Genomic DNA, 24927 nt, shown 5'->3' on the forward strand with positions numbered 1-24927 from the left:
TGGTCTATGTGGCTGCAAATCCTTGATTGACCAAGCCAAAGCACACAAGGCTCCCTGAAATACTTGCATTTCTGTGGAAGTTCTTACAGAAATCCCCCAAGAAGAAGCTCTCTATTAGGAAGGCAAGGCCAGGCATCCATTTAATGTTTTGTCTTACTGCACTTTATCTTTGCTGTAGAAAGTTGTGATGGGTATTCCTTGACGTGCTTGCCCCCATGGGTTTATGTGGTGATTTCAGTGGGTTTCCAAGAGGGTGGGTGAGCAGTGCTACTGCTCCCACACAGTGCTGCACGTGTTGCTGCGGGTGCATGGATAGGGCCACCAGATGTGCAGCACTTTGCCAATCAGCTCCTGAGAACCCCGCAGCTTCCAGGACGCTGCTTGACATTTTGGTACAATCTGACAACTTGCGGTGTGTGCCCAGAGCACTGTATTGCTGTCACTGTGCTGGATGTGGGCCAAGCATCCAAAGGGCAGTGAGTTGGTTAATATGGTAATCACGTTGCATCCTAGTCTCTCCATATCACAGAGCTTTCCATTCCTGTTCATGACTCTGCCACATTTTTCTCTAAGGGCAAATGTGACTTAAGCGAAGTGGCAGAAGGGAAAGAGACTAAGGGAAAGAGACTGTGTAAAACAGTAATATTTGGGATTATAAACATCAGGAGCAACTCCCACCACTGCTGAATACAGTCTGTTTGGTCTGATAAATCTTTGAGGACTGGGAGCCCAAATAGCAACAGGAGTGCTGGAAAATTAATAACCCATTGAGGGTCAAGAAGCCTTGGGGTGGCAGGGACTTCCATGTCCAGTCCATCAAAAAGAAGGGGGAGCTGACGTATTTCAGAAGAGGTGGTGCCTGTTCTCTGAGGGATGAGAGCTGCAGCAGCTGGAGATTGTGCAGGTGGCTGCAGGCAGTGTTTAACAGCTGGCTTAGCATCCAGCCCTACTGAAGGGCAGAGCTGTCCTCACACCGTGGGAGTTATTTGGCTTCCCAGCATGATTTTATCCTCCTGCCAAGGATTAGAGCAGTGCAGGGCCTCTGCCATTCTGTGGGGACGGAATAGGGCACAGGAGCTTGTACAAAATGAGAGCCAAGCTGAAGGTTTTGGCTAAAGCCACTTTAGATTGGTGGATCCACTGATGGCAGTGGCCCCAGGATCAGACCTTGAATCTTTGCATCTTGTCTTGAACAAACACGAACCTTTTTAAATGTGGGGTTATGTCATCCTAAGAATTTGCCAGCATTCCCAGCCCCAGAAATGAACTCCAGAGTCTCCAGCTGCACCTGCTTCTCCTGGGTTTGTGCAGACTGAATTTGGTGGTATTACTCTGAGCTCCTTGGGACAAGGGCTCTCAGTTGCTACATGCTGGTAGTGGGCTTAAGCTCATGGAAACTTGCTTCTGGCTGCTTTTTCCAGTTTCTTGGGCACAGCTTGGCCTCATGAATAAGCAGAACATGGGTAAGCAGAGCATAGGGATGGAAGAGGGCTGTGATGCACCCATCCAATTTCTTCTTTGTCACAATCCTTTGCTATTGAATTGGGTATTGTATTTTAATGGAGAATATAGAAACATTGTTCATGCAATGCACTGCTCATGCCATACATTTCCCACCATCAATCTGAAATAAAATACTGATTGATATGATCAGTATTTGATCAGCAAAGCTGTAATATCACCAGATGAACCAGAAGAACTTTCAGCTCAGTGGCAGAATCCTTTCTTAATGTATCTATACAATACTTCAAAAATATTTGCAAGGGATTTATTTCCAGTTGGGTCTAAGTCCTTCAGAAAACTCTAGGTTTATTACCTCTGTCATGTGCAAAATACCTTCTTTATACCTCATATCAGCTTCTTTTCAAACCAGGTGGTACTTAGAGTTTATGGCATAGTACATTATAGTCACTTAGCATCATGCATATTGTGTTCTTCCATGGCTCTAAATGTTAAAGGACACCTTTTTGCCCTATTTGAAAGGAGGGGGAGAGCAGAAAACACATGTATTAGCAAAATTGCTGTCATTTATTTCACCACATCAAGGTTGAAATAACCAATCCATTATAAGAGAGGTAATGCATCATTCATTATTTGCTGCTTGCTATGGCAAGCCACTGGCTCAGCACATACAGACTTATGGATTTGGTATGTGGAAAACTGTAATGAATGTGCAGTTGTGATGAGCAAAATTGATGCTAATATTTACTGCTCTACACAACTGCTGTATATCAACTGCTTCCCCCTCCCTTCCTATTTGCCCCCCTCTGTACATGCAGGCAAATGTTCCAGCTATTTAATTTCCATCCCAGCTATCACTCAGTAGCAAGCTCATCTGCAGGGGCTCCAACTCTTTAGAGAACAGAAATAGAACAGAAACCTGAGGGAGGCTGGTTTGCCATGCCACTGTGCCCTCTCTTTGGCTGCTGTTGTGCCTGTGTGTGAGGGCACCTCCAAAAAGGTGCTGGCTGTGAACTTCTCTCTCCACGAAATAGTTTAATCAAAATATTTTGGATCAACTGGGGGATGTCTGGCTATGCAAAGTGGCAGTGAAATTTGGCATCAACTGTTTGGAACTACTGTAACAACATAATACCTTATGGTGGCGTATATATATTATACTTTTTATTTTTATATCTAGAAAGACATTAAAAGATATATGTGATAGATAGATAGATAGATAGATAGACAGACAGACAGACAGACAGACAAATAGATCTGTTACTGTATTCTTACAAAGCCACCCGCTTGCAACACCCCATAATAAGACCCTTTATTTAAGCCCCTGCTCCATTCATGGCAGGGTCAGAATGAGGCATAAATAGGCTGGATCGGCTGTGTCCTGCCCCACTGTGAGTGGGAAGAGGACAGGACACCATGGGGATACAACAGGCTCTGTCCTTGCACTCCCAGGAGTTGCAGACAGCCCTTCTGCAGCTTCAAAGGAGAGTTCTTTTGGCAAGTCCTGGAAAGGCAGGGATGGGCAGGGCAGCATGCCTAATGTCAAGGCTTGGGTGACTTTCCATGTGTTCCCTAATGTTCTTTGCATGCAGCCTTTAGGTTCCTTTTGATGTAAAGCAGAAACATCTATGTATACAAGCCTGGCTGTTCAGAGTCACCTGTCTAGCGATGCAACAGGGCATGCTTGAGGCTTGGTGCTTATAGTTTCTGGACTCATTAACTACATGTTCAGGAGGTGGATCCATAAAATTAATTAACCTTGAATGATGCATCAGTACTCCCTATGGTGCAGACATCAGCCCCGTACTCTCATTTTTGCAGTATGGACAGCAAGAGCACGCTCCAGGATTAGTTCTAGCCAGAACACAGCTGCTCCACATGCACATCCCAGGCAGCCTGAGCCTGTGCTAAACCACCTGCCCTTTGGAAAGGCAGGGAGAAACACGATCACTTGATCACCAATGTAAGTTGTTTCATATGCAGTGCAACAGCATCATTGCTACTATTGCAGTGTATCATTATTTTCAAGATCTGATATGTTTTTCTAATAAAATTTTCCTGTTTTCCTGAATGCTGAGTTGCAGATGGTTTATAACTACCACTGTCCTATTATTTTTAAATAGGAAGGCTGTATGCTCACTGAAAGTCTGAGTGGCAAACCTCCTATTAATTAGTTTCTCCACCTTTCAGCATTCCTGTGTCACCCACTTTAGTCAAATGGGAGTTGTGTGATGCACCTTGGGGAGCAAATCCCTGTAAATATGCAAACACTGAAACTTATTTCTAAAGAGGAACAGCTTCACTATTATGGCTGGTTTCTCAAAACAGCCAGAAGATAACAGGTCCAAACTTGCCCTCAGCTCTGTTTCTGTAACCCCTGTGATTTTAGTGCATTGCAGGTGCCTTGTGGACAGGCAGATCCTGCTTCTCTGTGTGTGTTGTTTTGTCCTGATCATCGTCAGAGCACCAGGGTGAGATTGAACCTGACAGGGAAGCCTGGTGGCACAGGTGGACTATGCAGGCTTTTTGTGTTAGAAGCATGAAGCAAAAATGGCAGAGCAGGTACCTGGGTCCTTGAGCTATCTTCTGCCCACAGCACTTGCCCTTCGTCACCAGAAAAAATGTATTTCAGCATCTCAGCGACCCTTCCTTCTGGTGATCAAGATATGGGCATTTCTGTCTCAGTATTTCTCTATTTGCTAGGAGAGCTTGAGCAGGAGCAAAACAAGTCATTCATGGCTCACTAGAGCAGTGAGTGGTTGCAGCTTCTGACAGCGTGACAACTGAGTAATAGCATGTTTTCACATGGTGGCCCCGCGTGATGTCCTCAGTGTCTTCATGCTGTGCTAGAGATTCCCTGTCCCAGGGAATGACATGTAAAACGGGGCAGTTACATGGTGTTTCATAACCACTGCCTTTGGCTAAGGATGTGCATGCAGTTACACTGGTCAGAGGGTTTTCAAGTGCAAATAATTTTTAGCTAAAAAGGGACTAGATGTAAATCAGCTTTTTATTTGTCTGTGTATCTTATATGCAACAAAAGAAGTTGGTTTTTAATCACCCAACTCATGTTCCTCCTTGAACCTTTGATATGAGCATTTGGGGTTGGGGGTTTTACTTCCAGTGCCTCAGACTTTTGAAAATCCCATTTATTCTATCAAAGCTGCAGAAGACAAGCATGGGTACAAGTATTCCTTGGAGAATGACCAGATGACTGCAGTGTCCCTGCAGTGCCTAACATAGAGGAGGCTCCTCATCTGACCAACGTGTCTCAGTGTGAAAGCCATAAATATATCAGATGATGATAATACCCTTGGGCAGGCTTTGTGAGCATGCTTCTGGCCATGGTCTGGGGTGCAAGGTTCAGCTTGACAAATGGAGCTGCCAAAGCAGGCGGTGAGCAAGGATCTGAGGGAAGTCCTACACACGTTCCCAGTAGTCATTGTGGCAGGGTTCCTGTCTGTGAGACATAAGGAACAGATTAAAATTTCCCCAAACAGCTTATGATTATCTGATGCTAGGAGCAAAAATGTCTCTTCTAGGAAAGAAGAAAGCCACAGTCCCACTCAGGAACATGTAGGCTCTTCCAAAGCTAATTTATGATGGAGGTGTGGGAATTGTTAATTACTTCTGTGGAAACAAAACCACTGTTACTGCTTCAGATTGGTTTCTTTTTCCAGGCTCTTCCCTAGTTTTCACTTGTTCCTAATTTTCTCAAGAAAGTTCCTTGAGGGGTAGCAATGTACCTTTCAGGCTTGGCTCAGTCTAAAGGTGAATATTTTGAGAACTCGCAGCAAAAGCAGCCTGGCTGTTTTTATGATATGTGGGTGTGAAGAGAAACCAGCTATTCCTATTTGTTCCGGTTGCAGCTTCTCTGACCTCATAACTCAAGAAGAGCTGATGCTAGGAAATTTGAACCCAGCTTGTTTTATAGACCTCAGTGATGAAGGAGAAAACAGTTCATGTCTGAAGAAATGAATTCAATATTTCTGGAGTTGGGAGCAATTAGAATTGAAGGCCAAATTCTGCTTTGAAATACTGCAGCACAGTCCTGCTGAAATGCCAGTCCGAGGGCAGAGCTCATCCTGGCACAGTTTGTACATATTGATGAAGAATTTAATTTTTCCTCGAGTGTTAAACAGAGGTTGGAGGGAGGAATGTCAGATTTATTCTGCATGAAAGGTCCAGTTCCAGCTCTGATGCCAAACTATGAGCCAAAGTATAAATAATGTTCATTCAGCACAGAGTAAATATCTCAGCCATGTCAATGGGAGGAGGATATTGCCATATACAGCAATTAACTTTTTCAGATAACATTATTTATTCTGAACATACTTCTTATATCCAGTATTGCTTGGTAAGAAAATATGCCATCTTCCATTCTTACTTTATTCTGTTCCCCTTTTTCCTTTCTCTGTTTCTCCCTACTCCCTGTCTTGGGGTATCTCCTTTGTTCTTCCTTCTTCCTTTCCTTCCTTAGAGCAGTTCTCTAAGGCTGCTATCTGCAGAGGTTTCTCTAATATCTTAACCCATTCCAGGGAGTAGTAAAGAGTTAATGCTGGAATTCAAGTATCATTTTGGGGCTTTGGCTCAACATGTTGGTGGCAGTAGAGAGAGACAAACTTTCAATTTTTAGAAACCCAGAACACAGGTATGGATTACATCTCATCAAAATGTTGAGGCATCGGTCATGTAAATCCATTGAGTAAGTTTGAATGAGCCTTTGACTTGGGTCTTTCATTGGGTAAATTTTGTTGTTTCTGTCAAGCTGAGCACTTGCATGAAATTACACATGAAATTCCACATAAAATTCCACCAAATCTGCCCCTTCATCTTCAAATAAGCTTCTTGACCTAAGAAAAACCACTGTAGACCGCAAATCGTTAAAGGGAATAGATATATTAAAACCCCTTAAACCCATAATGTATTTACAGAGGGTGGATTTTTGCAGCTCCTGCATTTATTGAATTGTCACGTGCTGTGTCAGGCGAACTGCAAATGAACAGCAGTTATGAAATCAAGTCTTCCTACTCCTAAACCATCAAAAGACACCTCCACAAATGACCAGCCATCCCCTGACATCTCTTGACAGAATTCTCTGCGTAGTCTGACAGAGGTGTCCCTCAGCAAAGCCCTCCAGGCCTAGGAGGGCCTTGGTCTAGCTGAGGTCAGTTTGTCAGCTAGGGCTCTGTACCACCCAGTTGAAAAGGATTCTGCTTCTTGTGGTTTGGAGGCAGAGCACTCCATTCTTACACCTCTGCTGAGTGTCAGTTGTCATGACGTATATTTGGGGTTAAGCAAATGTGGTGGCTTCAGTTTGCATTAGGAGGGATCTTTTTAAATGGATTTGATATTCATAAGATGCATGCCATGTGTACATGGTAGAAGATTTTGCCATATGTAGAGATAATGCCTCCAAATGTGTGAATTTGCTCAGGGTCTGTAATAGAGACCGACAAGGAGACTCAAATGTCTGGATTTTTACCTTCTCTCGCAATGGATATGATGCCATGTGGACACTTCAGACTCATCTCAGAATGCTCCATCTGATTCATGGTACTGCCTTCCTTGGGCAGCTTGTGTCAGTAGCTTTTTCTATCTTCCAACAAATGAAAGACGTTGATTTGTTTACTGGAAAAGGAGCTAAGACCTAAACTACAGTAAATTGCATTTTTTCCAATTTGTTTTTTGATAAAAACATTAACAAAATGAAAACATGAAATATAAATGTATGTGTTAATTATAACTTACAGTGATATGCCCAGACTTATTCCCCTGCAACTGCTGCTATAACGTACCTGTGCCTGTGGGTGCACAGGAGGGGCAGAGAAAACTCTTCAGCACGGTCATACACACATCAGAGAAAGACATGTAAATGCATCCCACAAGGTTCCTGCTGGGAATGGATTTGCATAACTGCCACCAGCAACTCTTTGTCTTTGCAGGGTAAATTTGATCATATTCATGCCTGTGAATGAATGAATGAATGAATGGGCGATTAAATTTTTTTTTAAACAGAGATTACAATTGGTTATTTTGTCCTACCATCTTAAAATATTATTCCCTTTCTCCCTTCTGGTTGTGTCCTCCCTTTCCTTTCTTCCCCCTTGCAATCAGTGTACTTGTTTGAGGCCAGTGGCAGCACTGTCTCAGGAGGGAGGTGTAGGGAGAAGCCTGCACTGACATGATCCTGGTAATGGACTGTGCCACCAAGATGAGACTGGAGCTCTGGAGGGGTCAGTCTGCACTGCTGGCTCTAAGGGTGTGGTAGAGTGCTCTTGGCCTTGCAGTTGTCCAGCTACAGAGCCAGCCCCTGGATGGCTCCAGCTTGGCAGTGCTCTTTGGGTTTTAGTAGGGTCACATCTACAGAGCCTGCAAGACAGTTGATATATGTGTTGCCTGGGCCAGGAACTGAATATGAAAGGTTAGGTGGGACCTGCTCACCCCACAGGTCCCGGTGCTGAGAAAGCCGAATGAGCCTCTTCTGTCCATCCATTCATCCATCCATGTGGCTGGAGAGCTGTGTTCCACCAGCTCTTTACCTCCATGTTTTGTGAATAATTAACACCCTCTAGAGTTATATAGCCTCCATGGAATCACACAGGAAAAGTTTTAGCCTGCTGTAGAAAAAGATCTGATTGGTCATTAAAACTTAAAGGATTTTAAAGAATAATTTCTGATGCAGCTTGCTGGTTTCATCCCTGCTAAGCTTTCCCTGAGGCTTTTGTCTGTATGGGCTGCAGGGCAGCAAGCAGGAAAGCCCGGATGCAATGTGCATCTGGTGCCTGGCCCCAGAGCTTGTGATGCCCCCTCTTTCTCACCAGACAGTTGTTGTTCGGGAGCCACAAAGGGAGCAAGATTTAAAATGTTTCCCTTTCAAGCAGCAATGAAGCGCAGCAGCTCTCTGCGAAGTGACTCAGCCTGCCCTTGGGCACATCTCTTACGCTGCCATTCCAGAAACCACTAGGCAGAGCTCTCCAGCTGCATCCTCTCCCCTTCCTCCCCATCCCTGTCCTACACTCACGTCAAGCTCCATCATAGGCAGCAGGATAGAGCTGTTAAGATAATTCAGTGCTACAGAGACAGTCCTCTTCTATCAGAAAGGTCTTGTTGAGGGAGGTTGTGCTCTTCCTGTACCTCCAGAGATGCTGTATAGGTGACTGGGCAGTAAAGGATCAGGTAAAATCTCCTGCTCAGGTAAAAGCTTGGTGTCAGATGTTTTGCTTTCCAATAACTCCATGTAAAACAATAAATATCTCTTTTGTTTTCAGGGATCATTTTTAAACTATCTTGTGAGAATTGTCATCATATTCCCCTTTTAGTCATGCTTTGCCAAGAGCAGCTGCTCCAGAGGTGAAAGGGTGTTTGTGTCCAGCTGCTCCCAAGACCCCAGTGAGTGAGCAGAGACAGCGCTGCCTCTGTTTCAGTTCAGGGTTGAGCCTTGCATTGCTCCTTCTCCTCCTCTCCTCTGGAAATATCACCTCTGGACTGACTCCAAACCTGAAATGTTTTAGCCCTGTTAAATAATTATTGTGACAGTTATATGCCTCTTAAAACCACAGGCTTATTAGGGAACCATAATTTTGGTGTGTGCCTTAGGTACATTCTTCCCTTTTACCCTCCTCTCAGTCCTTTCTAAACTGTTCCACATACATTTTTAACATGTGCCAAAGATTTCACATATGAAAAGAGGGAAAGTTTGGAAACAGCACTGGATAAGTTAGGTAATATGATGTCATTTCAGGGAATAAATCTGGATATTTTTTTCCTCCTGCATGGTATGTGCCACGTAGCTTGGAAGATCAGTTAGTGCCGTGGACACATGTATGGTAGTTTGATGATTTTTCAAGGGACATGCTGAAAAAATGAAGTAGCCAAGCCTGAACCCAGTGCAAAGAGTTATAAAGCCTTTAAACTTCAGTTAGTAACTAAATCCAAAGATGAATCTGACTGTAGAAATTAAAAATATGTCAGAGAAAAAGCCTTGAAAGCACCCAAGGCACTGCTGATAAATATGGAACATTTGTGTCTTACAAAATGTATTTTTTCATAATTACCAGTATATGGATTTATTCTGTCCAAAGCCCAAACAGTGAATGTTCTGTGATGGATGTGCAATAAAACAGGACTAATTGGAAGCATTAATTTAGACAGAGGCAGAAGCTGACATGGAGCTCTGAGTAAGAGATGCTTTATATTACCATAGCAAGTACAAAGTGCTTGCATGTAATTTGCAAGCTCAGATCACACCACCTTCACAAACGAATTGTTGCAAACTGTTGCTGTGTCATTTTTTCCTCTTTTTGTTTTATTACACGTCTGATAAATATCTTGGACCCAAGGTCATCTTAAGGAAATAGTTGTAATGCAATAGAGACGTTGCTGTAGGTGCTGCTGTGTTTCTGGCAATGTAATTGACAGTGAGTGAGCATGCAGGAGCAGCTCCCAGCAGGAACACTTTTGAATAAATATGCAATAAATAAGCACAGAGGAATGGGAACGTAATGTATCTCCATAAAGAGCTGTATTCTGTACATCCCCCCAAAGCTCTTCTGTGGTTTAGGCCTGTAAGAGCAGAGGTACATGTCAATCTTGCTGCTCCCCCTGCTTTATCTGCCTGCTCCCACCCCGGTCCCAGTTCAGTAAAGTGTGATCATGCATGACTGGCACGTGGGTGGTGCCACTGACATCAAATGGAAGCAGCTCTCTCTCCAGTGCCCTTCTGAGGCAGAGCTCAAAACAAGAAGTCAGATTCTGATCACATGAAGATGCAATCTTAGGCAGGTTTCTTGTTATCTTAGGGATTTCAGCTACTGACCTTGGTTCCTGCCAGATCACTTGTTTCCAGTCACTATATAAAAGTTACTGTTTGTAAGTAATCTTGGGCTAAGTAGCTGTTTTCCACATCTTTGGTATTTGGTTACTGGTCGTCAACTCCCAACTGTGTTTCGCTTTTTCAGGTTCATTTAGTGTTTCCTATGGTCTCCTTTGAGAGTCATTTATATGTTGGATAATCTTCCTAATTGCACAGGAGCTGTCCTGGATTTATGCTGGTGCAGCAGAAGCCACCATCAGTCCCAAGGGAATTTTCCTGACACTGCTCTCAATGGTCCTGGAATTGGTACCTCAAGCAAGCCTTTTGTTATTTATTTCCATCCAGTCCTTTGAACTCACACTGAACAGGGCTGAAACTCTGCACTTAAAATTATGTCCTTTGTATAATGCTTCTTGATATTCCTTCCTCCTGGTGTCCTGACCTTTGCTAAGGCTATTGCTAATAGATTCTCTTAGCCACGGTAGTTAATGCTAATGCAAGGACTAATGTTCTCCTGCAGCTTGAACGCTGATGTGCCACACTTAGTGCTCTATCTCCAAACAGAGCTGCGTTCTGATACCGCACTTTACTGTGGGAGTGATTTTACTGTTCGGGTACAATGACAGCTGAGAATGCTTAAAAAGAGAGAGAGGGGGAAAATGTAATAAGGCAAAAGTGTGACAAGACACTTAGGTCAGTATTATCATTGCATTTCATGGGAATGTAATGTCTGATTGCCACACAGCCCTTCCAGCATCTGTCTGTTGAGGACTCAGAGCGATGTTTAATTGTAGTTCATTCAAAGTGCTTGAACAGAAAGTTCTTCGTTTGCCAACAGCACTGCTGCACCCTAGTTTCAAGATTATGTTTTGCATATTAATAAGCTAAGTCCAGACCAAGGAGAGCGTGGAACTGAGCAGTGTAGGCAGTAAAAAACATGTTATTATCTGTTTCCGAGATGAATTTGTCTTCCCAAATGCACCTCTGGGTATGTTTGCACTTGCATTGTTTCTAAGGAAACAACCCACAGCTGTGTTGGAAGTTTGTTGCTAATGTACCAGGAAATCTCAAGCCCTCTCTGAGGCCCAAGCAATGCAGTGAAGCCAGGTGCTACCACTGAGGTAGGCACTGACACTACCAGAAATTGAATGTTCCTGTTCTGTGGCTGGCATTTCTGCATTTCCACCAGAAAAAAAATTAATAGCCTTCAAGAGCAGAACAGCTGGGTCATGGAGCAGAGGCACATCTCCCAATAAAGCATTAGGACAAGCACCTCAAGACTTGGCTCCTGCAGTGCTTTCTCAGCATGGGACACCCATGTACTGTAAAGGCAGAGGTGTCTGAGCACTTGGTACTCTTGGTAGCCACCCAAGGGTGCTGCTCAGCTTTGCACAGCCACTGTGCTCTTGGAGGGGAGATGGTGCAGGGGAGAGATAGGAGAGCCGCTGCCCTCTGTTGCCAGCTCCCATCAGCAGTAGCTGAAGAATAAACACTGCTTTGGGAACTATGTTATAGCCTGACTGAAATGAAATGAGGCTCACAGTGCGGTTTCTGGAGGGGGAAGGAGAGAGATAAGGTGTCCACGTCATATCACCAACAGCATAACTGGTATTAACGAAACAGAAGTCAAGGATGAATGAGCATCGAGGCCGAGCTAACTTTCACATCAAGAGAAGATCCCCAAAGGGCTGTGTGCTGACAGGGCAACATGGAAAAGCTGGTACACTTAATCTCTTCACAAGGGCTGTTCTGTGAATAATCAGAAGTTGTTAGGGTTGTCAGTCCAATTTCCTTCCAAAATAAAATTAAGTGTGGAGGTGATTCCATTTCAGAAATGGGTGAAGTAAATTCTCTCCTGAGTATAAATAGAGGCAGGTTCAACCAGAAATGAGAGACAAATAAAATATCTTACCTATAAAGTATTGTGTGAATAATGCTGCAGTAGGGGGCCTGCACATTATTATTGCTATAATTCCAAACAGTTATTCTGTGTTGATGGTGTCAAGTGCCAGCCTGTCATGTGTAAGGCAGGATGACTTTAGTCCACTATGAACACTTAAATCATTGAATGTAAATGATGCTTCAGACACACAATGTATTTCTGTGAAAAGACAAGACCAACACATGTTCAAAATTGCATTCCAAAGCAGCACACACATGTTGGTAGTGGATCTTTTATTTCTTTTTAATGCAAATAGGCATGTACAAAGAGGCCATCCACAAAGGAAGGTGACACATTGAAACATTTTACTTTGTTGTGTAACTGCATTCATGCTGAATAATAAATAGAAATTGCAGAAGTGAAAGAACTGCAGAGTTGATAGAGCACATTTTTATAAAGTGAGATCCTCTTCCTAACTTCACGTGTATTTCCATTTAAATTACTGATCCCCTGACTAATCAAATATGCTGTGTCACCATGTCATCTCCCCCTGCTGTTCCTCGTGTATGTTATTGTATATCTCCACCTCTTGAATCAAATTCAGAAGCAATAACACTGAGTAAAATTCAAGCAGAGGAGTCCTGCTCTCATTAGCAGAAATTATATCCAGTGCCTGCTGTGACCTTACTTATAAGTACATATGATTTACTACACCAACTTGAACCATCATTCCTTCCAGACCAAGACCCAGCTTCAAAGCACGGCAAAAAATCCATATCTCAATACCTGTGCAGTCTTGCAGTTCACCTAATGGAGCAAAAACCCCATTCTTCATCTCTGTAGCGAGCAGCTGGTATTTTCAAGAAGGGAATTTGATCTTCCCATTTTATCTTTGTATGTCCTAATGCAGCATGCACCTCTGACATTCTACAGTTCCAGGCATGCACTTCTGCTTTTTTGCTGTGCAGGGTCTTTGCTGACCCCCTCCGGCCACAAGCAGAGCTCCTTGGAGAGTAGCTCACAGAGTACCCTTGTGGCTCAGTGCAGATGGGCTGTGATGAACATCCAGGTTATTCTGAAATCAGCTTTAGCTGAAGCTGGGTTCAACTCAAGCCTGCAAAGAGGCAGTACAGACTTTTGTCCCAGAAGTCAAAGGACAGCTGTCTCTCTTCGGTAGGAAGGATGAACAGAATTGAAAAGTAAAAGTTCACTTCTTTCCCTAGCAACCTTACATCCACTCCAGAGGCCTTGCTAGCCCTGTTTAATCCAGCATATAATAAAAGCAGCACATTACAGCCTTTCTGGCTGATTTATGTGCAACCTTACATCATTGTGCTGTTCTCACAGGAGAAAATATGGACATGGAAACTTTCACTCCCGATTATATCCCAAGCCCACTTTGGGAATAATGCTCATTTACATCTGACCCTTTGTATCCCCAAACCAGACCCCAGTCCCCCACACAGGAAATGCTGACTCCCTTGATCGTGACCTGGTTTGGTTCTCATTTGGCCAGATGATATACTGGGACCATAAATAACTTGCACAATTCTCCCCTGCCTCACTCTGAGGCAGTGTCCCTTTTCCTTCAACTGGAAATGATCAAAAAATCAGAATAAAGCTTTCCTGCAGATAAATATAGTAATTACTCTCTAATTGTGTCTTACCTGCTCATATAACAAATCAGTACAAGCGCCTCATTACCAGCTCTCATTGGAGATCAAGCACAAGGATAACCAGGCACTTGGAAGTAATAATGTGTTTGAAAGGGGCATGTGTAATAAATCATCCAAATTACTTTCAGTGAACAGATGAAATGACAGAAATACCTTCAGGGTTTATAGGAATCAGTCAGCCTGTGCATAACTACAGCATTCCTTCTGGCTGCAGTATCAGTGTTTCTGTACCTGCAGCTGGAGAATTTAAGCACAGCTTTTTCAAGTAGAGGAGAAGATGCTCTGCACTCTCGAAGCGGAGGGATCCACGAGTAGGGTGCTCTGCTCTGCCTCACCAGTTGTCATACAGTGTGTTACAATATTTGGAATCAGCCATGGATCAGGAGTTAGTGGGAAAGACAGACATAGGGTGGATAGAGGATGGATAGACAGGGTCTGTTCCTTTAAATGTTTCTTTGGAAAACACAAGTTGAAATGACTGTGCTGTAATGAAAGAGTATCCTGAGTCTAGAATAAGCGTCCTTGATTGATAAGTCAGTTTAAATTACTTAGGGCTGGAGGCTTAGTCCTGAAGAAATTAGGTTTGGAAAAGACATATCATCTGGTGCTGGAATCAAATGCCTTGGACTTGGTTGCCTCCAACAGCAAGTGGAAGGATTTTGAAAGGAGTGCAGCAGGCCCAAGAGCTATGTGTTTTTGGAAAAAGGTTTATGCATGAAGAAGTGGCTCCTACTTCCTCATGCTACCCACCACTTTCCAGTTCAGCAGGCACCAGACATCTTGCCTTGCAGGGGCCAGGAACAGCTGATCCATAGTGTGCTGTTTCTTTGAGAGGCAGCAGCTCCAGTTTCAGTTGAATTAGTGTTTGCCCACTTACCCTCTAATATGTGAAAGAAAAATGCTTCCTAATGCATCACCATGGAAAAGCTGTCAGGCCCTGTTCTAGTCCACTCTTTATGCCAGTGAAGTATTGCTCTATAAAGCTTGTTGTTCATTTGGTGTTCTGTAAAACCTGGTTCTGAATGTCCAAAGCAGTGGGATTTAATCTGCTGGAAAGTATCACAATACAGAGACTGCATTTCTCCTTTTCAAACATCACTTTTATTTATCCCTTTATGTTTACTTTATGATGATGCCATCTAAATAGCTAGAAGGATATGAGGTGGGATTCCTCTCACCTAATTTCCCTCACCTGAAGGATGGACATCAAGTTAAAACTCATCATCCTCAATGTGACCTCTTTTGCTAATGGCAAGAGAGGTGCCTCTCTGAGGTACTGGTCAGCCTCTGGATGGAATGAATTGCCTGCCAGAGCCATGGCTACCTTAGCCTAAGCACGTAACTTTTATGTATGTGAAGTTACTCACTGTTTGGGGAGTTTTCAGGAATGTTTTTAAGATGGCTTTGAATCCTCCTTTCCCCTTTCTTATCAGTGCCTGGGAAATGGATACCCTGGCTTGAGTTAGCATCAGTGACACCAACTACATCCTCTCTTTGGCAAGGTCCTATTTTAAGCTTTTTGTCAGAGGCCACAGCTATTTGTGTCATTGTCAAAACTCTTCAAAAGGTCCAGTGACATTGATGGTAGGTCTCTCAGAAGCCAAAGGTTCTGCAGTAACATAAATAGGATCAGCAGCACTAAGTGCAGGTGAAAGAAAAGCCAGCTGCACATCCTTTCTGTCTCCCTTGGCAACAGCATCCTGCCAACAAAAACTGCTGCCAAGTCAGGGCTGGAAAGGAAGGGATGTGCATTTGCAAAGCTGGGGCTGGACAAGCTTTGTGTGAGGCGGGAGCTGTCAGACCAAGGAATGCTCATGTGCTTTTAAAATTATTTTTGGTTTGTTCCATGTGTTTTTGGACAAGGGAATGCACAGAGCCTCTGTCCTTATGAAGAGTTTTCATCTGAAATTCCAAATGACAGTCTTTGCAGTTTTGGGCCATGTGTTTCCATCCATGACAGCACACAGGGAAGAAATCTGTGGTGAATTACTACTTACAGATGTGGCAAATCCCCCAGTAAAGGTTCAAATACGTGGCATGGTTCTCTTGTTACACCAGCTGCAGCTTCATGCTAAATCATTTTTTCAGCAGCAAGCTCTTAATCAACCCTGAGTTCTAGAAACTGCTAAACAAGCTGATATTTTTAAGGACCAATTTTTTTTTTTTTATAATGCACTAAATATCTTTTTTTAGAAAAACCTTCAGACTGGGAACAGTAAGGGCAAAAAGTGAACTGCAAGTGGACGGGAGAAAAGGAGCATTGTCACAAAAGCACAGAAATGCAAAGCAGATCTAAGATTATTATTTGTACTCTGTTTTTCTACAGCCTTCATGAAATTATCATGGTTGTGAAGACAGAGTTTGTGTGACTGGGGGTAAAATATGCTTGTGATATATACTCCTGTCTACTCTTCCTGATAGGGACTTTTATCCCCAAAAATCAGCATTGGGGTCACTGTCAGAGTCCCCATAGCTGCTAGTGCTGACAAGTCTCAAACTTATTGTCACAACATCATTTCTTACGGATTTGGCCACAGCGTCAACAAAGAAGTCTGGTGGCAACATGCTTACATCCAAAGTCTGAAAAAAATAGGATGTTCTCACCTGGTATAGTAAGAGAGAAGAAAGAACTGGCTTTTCTCTCTAGAAAAATATAAGGAATTAATTTTGTGAGAACCCCATGTAACAACTGCTTGTGCTGTTGCAGCACCCTTGCATGCAACAGGAACTCTGAATCAAAAACTCTCAAGAAGCCCCCAACTTGTTGCTCCCTTAACATTTCCCTGTGCCTTTTGAGAGATTGGTATTTTGCTGCCCAGGGCACATTTTTGTGCCCTCCAGGCAGTGTGTTCTTCCAGACACCCAGCTGTGCCAAAGAGACAGAGAGAAACAGGGAAAAAATGGAAGAAGGAAGGCAGGATTATGACTTCAGTAATCACAGGATCTGTGGACTTCTTTAAGGTTACAAGTTGAAATTGCCCATTCACCACCGAGGAGTGAAGAAATAAAATACAGAGTATGTATTTTGATGCCAGGGAAGGAGAAGGAGAGAGGATGATCACTATTTCATTCCCTGTATTTCCCTCTGACAGGAATATTAATATCACTAGAGATAATTGAATAAATGCAAAGTCTGGTGGAGGTGCAGAAGCAGGAGATAGATCTGTAAAATCTATCCACACACAAAAAGCTAAGCACTGCTCTGGAGGGAGGGCACTCTGCCTTGAAACAGGGACTGAACAGCCTCACAAGGGCATGCAGCTGGGGTGCTTGTTGCTGTTTTGTTCCCGGAAAACGAGAACTGCCAGCAATCCTCTGGCATCTGAATAGACTCGTGTCAGACAAACTGTATCTGGACTTGATGGGAAACCAAGCTGGAATACCAAGCAGCCCTTCGATCTGCTGGCAGAGAGGGGGACTGGCTCAGTAAGTAATCTTGCCTTGCAGTTGCAAAGGTACTCCATAAAGGAGTGAGCCCTCTCGCTGCACAGCTCTGCAAGACACGCCTGCCTGGGCTGGCTCTGTCCTCATTCCTTCAAACCAGTTCCAACAATAACAGCAACTCCTGCATGCAACTGCCTCATTAGAGAGAAGATGTATTTTTCCTTTTTCTACTGAGGGATGAAGGTTCCAAATCCTTGTGATGTGAGCAGGTGAGAATGTCTGCTGACAAGTCCAAATGATATTTTCAGGTAAGTACTTACCTTGAATGAACAGCTAGAGTCAGGCTTTTTCTTTTTATTACCCTCCTCTCAGTAATTACTGTTGCCCTGATTGTCAGTAAGCCTTTTCACAAGCTTGAATAGCTCTGATATCCATAGACATGTAGCTGAGATGGGGATGTAAATAATTTCTAAAGCACCTATTCCTACAGTATCTGTGAGTCTCTAGTGCCGTGTGAGAATGAATTGGGAACTGCTTGCTCTGTGACTGCATGACACTGTTCTTTTTGTATCACCCATTGTTTAACTCTCTGGAGGGCCAGAAATTAATTTTGATTCTCAGGCTCAAGCTCTCAAAGTCTGTGGTGTAAGTGCATTTTAAGGCTGTAACAGTGGTCTGCAATGTTTATGTATCTTTAAAGGACTGGGGCTTCTTGCAAGATGAAAACCGTAACTGCTCTTACTGTTGTTGCACAGGGAGTGTCAGCAAGTGCTGCTTAATTTGTTTTTGTACATGTGATTTCCAGAGATTCTGCTGATGCTGTTTAGCATTACTGCAAATAGAGCTGTTACTCTGTGTGTCTCATTCCCTGCACTTTACCAAATGCTTGTGTGCTGAAGTTCGGGGTGATCACTCTAATACTTATCAGGGAAAAAAGACAATAACTTGTAAGTTAATATCTGGGACTTCTGGCATGACAGACAGACTGTCAGGGAAGAGAAATTTTCTGTGCAGAGTACTTTTTCTTCCCTCAGTTCTGCCACCAGTCATGGAGATTAAATTTGCTTAACTCTTTGTTTGTACAAAGGCTGCTTTATTGTGAGTGAAAATCGTATTGCTTAGACAGACTACAAAGAAATGACCGTAACGGAAGTAATAATACACACTTTGTGCACCGTTTCCACCTATTAAAGATTCATTTTGCTCCCTGTAACATTTTAGGTTTGTTGAGAGACACATGAGAAGTTATTAGTGTTGAGAAGAAAGCTTTTTTTACAACAATAACATCGTTGTTGCTTTGAAGAGGTTTTGCAGAATCTTCTCTCACTATTAGTAAGTGAAGACAGGAGCACGGAGAGGCTTCAGCATCCCGTACTGTGGCCATGTGCACCTAAGCCCTGGGTCTGTAGATAATGGGTCCTTTGTAGGACAGCTCCCATTGCTTTCCTTGCCCACGGCAGTCCGAAATAATGAGTCCAGCAGTAGGTCTCTGCACAAAAAGCTCTTCCTGACTTCCTAGAGCAAAAATGTTTGCCAAGTACTGCTCAGGCTGGCTCTGTTTGTCTTGCTGTAAGGTCTGAGGTAGCAGAGGCCAGAAGGGGTCAAACACCAGACTGAGCTTGTTGTGCGTGTTCATTTGCTGTAGAAAATGTAAATGTGCAGCTCAAAAGTTTCCACTGTATCTCTGGCAATTAGGACTTGATCCAAAGCTCGCTGAAGCCATTGGGAACCTTTCCACAGGCTTTAGAACAGGAGTTACATAAGTTTGTGTTGTTTAAAGGGGGTGCCCCAGGGAGGCTGAATGCATGAGCTGACTCGACAGCCACATGGCTGCTCTGCCATGTCATGCAAAAAGGCTGTTCTCGAAGTGCCCATGAAGTGTCCCGTGCAGCACCAGGCAGTGTTAACTCCTGGGTGAAAGCTTTTAGTGCTGTCCTGTGCCAGGACACCGGCTCCTAGTGGAGCCTCCCGGGGTCCTGAGACAAAACAAAGAGCATAAGCTGCTGAGGCCTGAATTGCTTATGTTTTCTGTTAAGGAGGGACACAGTTCTGCCACATGTGTGCAAAGAAAAGGGTCACAAGGAAGTTTCCAAGTAGTAGAACCCTGAGGATTTCATAGTCTAGGAAAGTGAAGTATTCCTAATCTCAGACTTTTCTGAGACTTCTTGCAGACATAAATCACAGCCTTTTGAAACATTGGTGTAAAGGAACTGCTTAATTTCCTTCACATACACAACTGTACACACCATTTCTGGGCTCCTCATGTGAGTGTACAGTGGGAAGAAGCACTGCAGGGAGATCCCGTTGAGATTTGAACCATTGTACAATGTTGTCAGGAAGGAGTTTTTATGGCTAAATGCACATCAGCATCCTCTGTGTACATTCTGCTGTCACTCTGCTGTGTTTCATCCTTGAGTTAATTCATTTTGTACTTAATATGCCCTTCCTGGTGCACTGTGCACTATGCAAGACCACAGTTCACACCACAGGGATGTCAGGTCAATCAGCCTCCTTATTAGGGTTGAATGGTTTTAATGTAGCCATAAAATTAGGTTCCAAAAGCGTGAATTTGGCACACAGCATTTAAAAGACAAATCAGTTTGACCTGTTCTGACCCTGAGCTCCTGCACCTTAGAAACAGCCCCTTATGAAAAAATTTAATGGTGTGAGCTGACCTTTGAAAATATTATTATTTGCTATAATGTGCTTGCATCAGTCTGTATTACTATTATGCCAGCAGATCATAAGGACTGCCAGTCCTTACTCCAAAGGTCTCATCCTCTAAGTAAAATCAGCTCTAAGAGTCTTAGGCAGCCAAAAATGAAGGATTTTGGCAAAGGCTGCAGTTCTGCACTTCGAACTAAGCAAGAGCATTTGCTATCTCACCTGGGATATCAAAATTTGGCCAGGAGAACTTGATAGCAACCAGAAGGCTCCCTTTCAGTGGAAGTGGGATTGAAGGTGAGCTGAAGCACCAGAGGACAATTGGCCTACTGTGGGCAGCTGCATTTGTGAAGCACAGACAGAGGGAAGAGAAGGGAAGAACTTCAGAGGTGCTGGATAAGTGCATTTCTGTGGCAAATGCCTCCTGTGCCTTAGTAGGGAAATTCAGAATATAATTTTCCTAGACTTAAGCCAAAGTTGCCAGTAAGGGCAATCCAGTATCAGGGACTTCAGTAAGAGCCCCACTTTGTAAGACTTTGCATATCCTCAATGATAGAAAAGTAAGTGGGAGTTCCAGGCAATCAAGTCACTGCAAATCCAGACAGAGCTTGCTTGGGTGATGATGCAGAGCATCTAAAAATACCAAATCCAGCTTTACTTTTGCTTTCCAGCAAATTAATTCTACTTAAAAGAGCCAACAAAACTCACTGTGAAGTCCTTATCATCAGCTGTTTCTCTCTAAATATATAGCACTGGCTATTTTTACAATGATCTGCAAAGCTGAGTATTTTTTCAGTACTTAGGGGCATAGATTAGCTCTGGTGGTTACTGAAGGAATTACCGTGGTCCATCCAACCAGCAGAAAAAAAATCCTAAGAAGCTGTAGGTTATAGGACCACAGTGGCTCTGCAGAGGCTGTTAGAGCAAGTGTGGCAGATGAGGAAAACCTGACTGCCACAACCTGAGATGGCCAAATGTCATGGGAGTTATTGTTTATTGTCAGATAAATTACTTCTGATGTGTTTCCTTTAAATATTTATTCATACTTTACAAGCCACCTAAAGGTACGAGCTAAATGCATCTGGTTTCCCATGCCTGATGTGTGGTGACCTGCTACCACAGCAGACTGCCTCAGAAAGACTATAAATCTTTATAGCAGCAAGCCTCAGATTTATCAGCATTTCAGGAAGTGGAGATGGATATTAGGTAGGTTTTCAGCAGAAGATCAGGGTTTCTAACCCCAGAGCACAATATGCAGAAAAGCTGACAACTTCTTTATTCCTTCAGGAATATCCTGGAGAAGAACATTAATCCAATAGTGATGGTTTTTTGTGTGTGAGGTGTGAGAGAAAGTAGTTACGCAAAGAACATCAAAAAATTCTAGCAGGCATTACAATCATTATAATCTAGTATCTCATAATATCTGCCAACACACTTTATCTTGTGTGCTCAGAACAGCAGGCCCAAAGTTTCCTGGAACATTATCTCCACACACCAAATCCAAAATAAATCGTCATCCTTTCCTCTTCGAATTTGTTCTGTGGCAGCAACTTGTCTTGGCATGAAATATTAGCCATATGGACACTAGAATATCTGCTTTGACCTTGACCTCAGAGTAAGAGCTGCCAGAAAAGTGAAGATAACTCCCGCCTTTCGTTTCCAAGAGTGATGCTCCATGGGTACAGCCCGATCTGCTCTCCTGGTTGCATCTCAGTGTACAGAATCCGTGGTTTTTAATTTGAATAGGTGTTCTGCTAAGAGCATATTGTCTGTGGCTGGCTAGGAACTGGGAAGCAGTATCCCAGACGATGGTTTATTTGGCAGAGATACTTATTCCAGAAATTTAAAAAAAAGAGATCTAATTTTAGCATCAGGCAGTGGAAAGCGCATTACTTGTAATTGGCTCTCACCATTGTTATTTACTCAGTGTTTTCATCTTCTGGATGCTCTTCCAAGTAACAGGAGGCTGCTGGGGGCAAGATGAGCTGAATTTTGTTGGTTGCAGAGCTCTGCGCTGCTCTGGTTCAGAAACGATGATTAGTGATCAAAGTAGAACATTTAGGTGGGTAAGAGGAACAGACACTGCTCCTTTGGTGAGTTTTTGCTACGTGTATTGCAGTGATCATGAATGTGTGTGAACGATGCTCAGGATTCAGAATAAACGCATTTCATCACATTTGCATTTGCCCAACATGGAACAGAATCAGGGCCAGAAGACACCTAATCAGAGATCTTTAATTTTCCCAAGTCCCTGTCTTCCTTTGGCCCATAACAGACATTCCCAAATAGCATAGAACTAAATGGTATAACAACACTCATGGGGAAAGCTGGCCAGATAGGAAGGGTAGAGGAGGGGGCAGGAAGGCACTCACAGTCCTGGCTGGAAGGTGATCATCACCCAGTTTGGAGTCCTGTAGTTTTTATGAACTCATCTCCCTGATTTGTTGAGACTGTGGCATTTTTCACCTCGACGCTTCTGGTTGAAATTCACACTAGCACAGTGCTAATGGTGCCATCTGATGATGCTCAGTGGACTGTGCAAAATAGATTTATTCCATGTGCTTCCTAGTGGGCAGAGATCCACATTACACTCGACAGCTTCAACATACGGAAATGGTGACATGTGATTGATGTGGTCCCTGCAGGTCACGCTAACTCACGGCGTATTAGCCCTGCATCCCGGGGAGGCTTATGCTACTGCAGCTGCCCACCTCCATTATCTGAACTAGGAATAAATGAAAGAATTGATGTTCCCAGCGGTGTGAATCTGGCACCTCTTGAAATGATGTGCAGCACTGAGGGAGGTGGGATGCAAATTTCACACCATCCAACCCCACAGCACATGTGAGCACAGAACAGGTTACAACCAAACTTCAGTTATGGGTGCGAAGGGCTGTCATGTTAGATGACAATAATCACGATGTTTTTTGAAATGACTGGGATAGCTGTGTTTTCTTGTTAATTTCTGACATTTGGAGTGACTAGATTTTCCAAAGTCACTAAGTAAAGCACAGCATGTATAACCCAGGTAGCCCTCTCACCAGCCATCCCTTCTTGACCTAATTTTCAGCAAGGCCTAAGCAGCTGCTCTTTCAAAAAACAGATTGCTTAATGGCAGCCAAGACTGGAGGCAGTCAAATTTAGGGTTTTGCAGCCAAAGGAGTGAGCAGGCTAAGGTTTCCCATAATGATATGGACATTCATCTGGACACTCCTGGCCACAATGAAAATGAGGACGTCTGTTGTTTCTGCCCCTGATATGTAGGATGCTTTTTAGCTTCTCCAGGGAAATCACCTGCTTATGGCTTTTTCACATGAGCCAATACTGCAAGCTCCTCTCTCTCTTTGCCACAGAAATTCCCTGTAATCTTGCTCATCGCTCTCATGGCCATGGGGTCACCACAGCTCCTGCAGATTTGTCTTTCTCTTCCTACTTTCACAGAGAAGCCAACAAAGTTGGATGCCGACTCTTCTGCCCTTCTGCAGAACATGGAAGGTATTCCTTCCTGCCAGACACACAAGCCATGCCATTCCCATCCACTGGTCCCTCCCTAGTATCTCACCCTCCTTTTGTGTTTTTTCCTCAGGTGTTCTACTGATCTTGGCACTGACAGAAGAGCTGGTGTTTTCTGTTCAGGTTCTGTCTCCCACTGTCTCCTCCTCTCAGGGCTTCCCGATGAACACTACAACTATCACAGCCATGGGAACAACACCTCACCACAAAGACCACCACACGGCAGATCCCCTTCCCACGTCTGCTCAAGCCATGTCCCACCCCATCAGCCTGGTGGAGAAAGCCCCTTCCACCGGGCAAGAGCAAGAGAGTGGCCCTCGCATCGGCGAGAGGGAAACTTATCATTTATACAACCAGAGTGCTTTGTACTCGGGACAGTCTCGCCCCAAGGGGAAAATATTCCAGGTTTTCAAAGGCAACTTCTCAGAGTCGTCAGAGCCTTACCTGAAGACAACCCTGCACTCTCCCTTCCCTACCCTGAGGAGCCCTTTCACAGACCACCCATTTCAGTCCCAGACCACAGCATCCAGTGATCCAAATGGAACGGGGCTGGCAAGAACTACACACTCAGACCCTTCTCCCCACCGCAGCACCTCGGGAAGCCTTAGGGAAGCAGAGCGAGGGGATGGGACCGAGGTAGTAGTGCAGGAGGCAGATTTTGCCACCACAACTGTTGGACCTTCAACTGATCCTGAAGCAGTGTCGGTGCCTTTTAAACCCACCCGCTATGGCGTGTGGGATATGCTGAGCAAAAACAACTCTTGGGTAACCTTGAATCTCAGTACAAATGTCCCTCTGTTTGCTGGCTCTGGATCTGCAACAGCAGCAGCTGGTCACTCAGTTCAGACCAGTTTTGACGTCAGCATCTCATCCCCATCAGCAGGAGGCCCCGAGGGACTCGCTCCAACACAGCACAGCGTGGTGACCAATGCCACATCACCGGGCAGTGCTCTCTCCTCAGCGCCTGCCACGAGGTTGTCCAGCTCCACTTCCACAGCAGGCTCCACCGCCACCGGGAACTTCCTGAACAGACTGGTTCCTGCCGGGACCTGGAAACCAGGGGTGCAAGGAAACATCTCTCATGTCACCGAGGGGGACAAACCCCAGCACAGAGCAACCATCTGTCTCAGCAAGATGGACATTGCCTGGATCATCCTGGCTATCAGCGTACCTATATCCTCATGTTGTAAGTTAATTGCCACTTTATTTTGCTTTCTCTTTAAGATTCACATTTCAGCCCACGATTCAAGGACTAGCTGGAGACCTAATGGAGGCAGGTCAGCTTTGAATGGATAAGATGCACAAGGATCACATTCACTTACCAAAGTGCTTAACTTTCAAAATGCGGTGCTAAAATGTTACACTCAATGCATACTTGCTCTATTGCCATTAAAAATCTTACTGGGTCACTCTCCATTTGAGGATATAAGACAAGGCTGAACAACTCTAGAATGTGAAGCAGCTTTACTTCAAGATGTTTAAGATGGTGACCAAAAACTGTACAATTCTTTAATTTAGGAACTAGTATTTGC

General features: G+C 43.9%; 1 protein-coding gene across 2 annotated transcripts in view; it reads left to right on the forward strand.

Annotated features, from left to right (window-relative positions):
- TMEM108 (transmembrane protein 108) overlaps positions 1 to 24927 on the forward strand; it is a 165525-nt gene that overhangs the window by 131632 nt on the left and 8966 nt on the right. For both annotated transcript variants that reach the window (XM_082296209.1, XM_082296210.1), the window contains exon 4: positions 23469 to 24581. In XM_082296209.1, the coding sequence (XP_082152335.1) occupies positions 23469 to 24581 (1113 nt within the window). The remainder of the gene's footprint in view (positions 1 to 23468; positions 24582 to 24927) is intronic.

Source organism: Coloeus monedula (assembly GCF_965178545.1).
Source record: "Coloeus monedula genome assembly, chromosome: 1".
In the NCBI taxonomy this organism is placed as follows: Eukaryota; Metazoa; Chordata; class Aves; order Passeriformes; family Corvidae; genus Coloeus; species Coloeus monedula.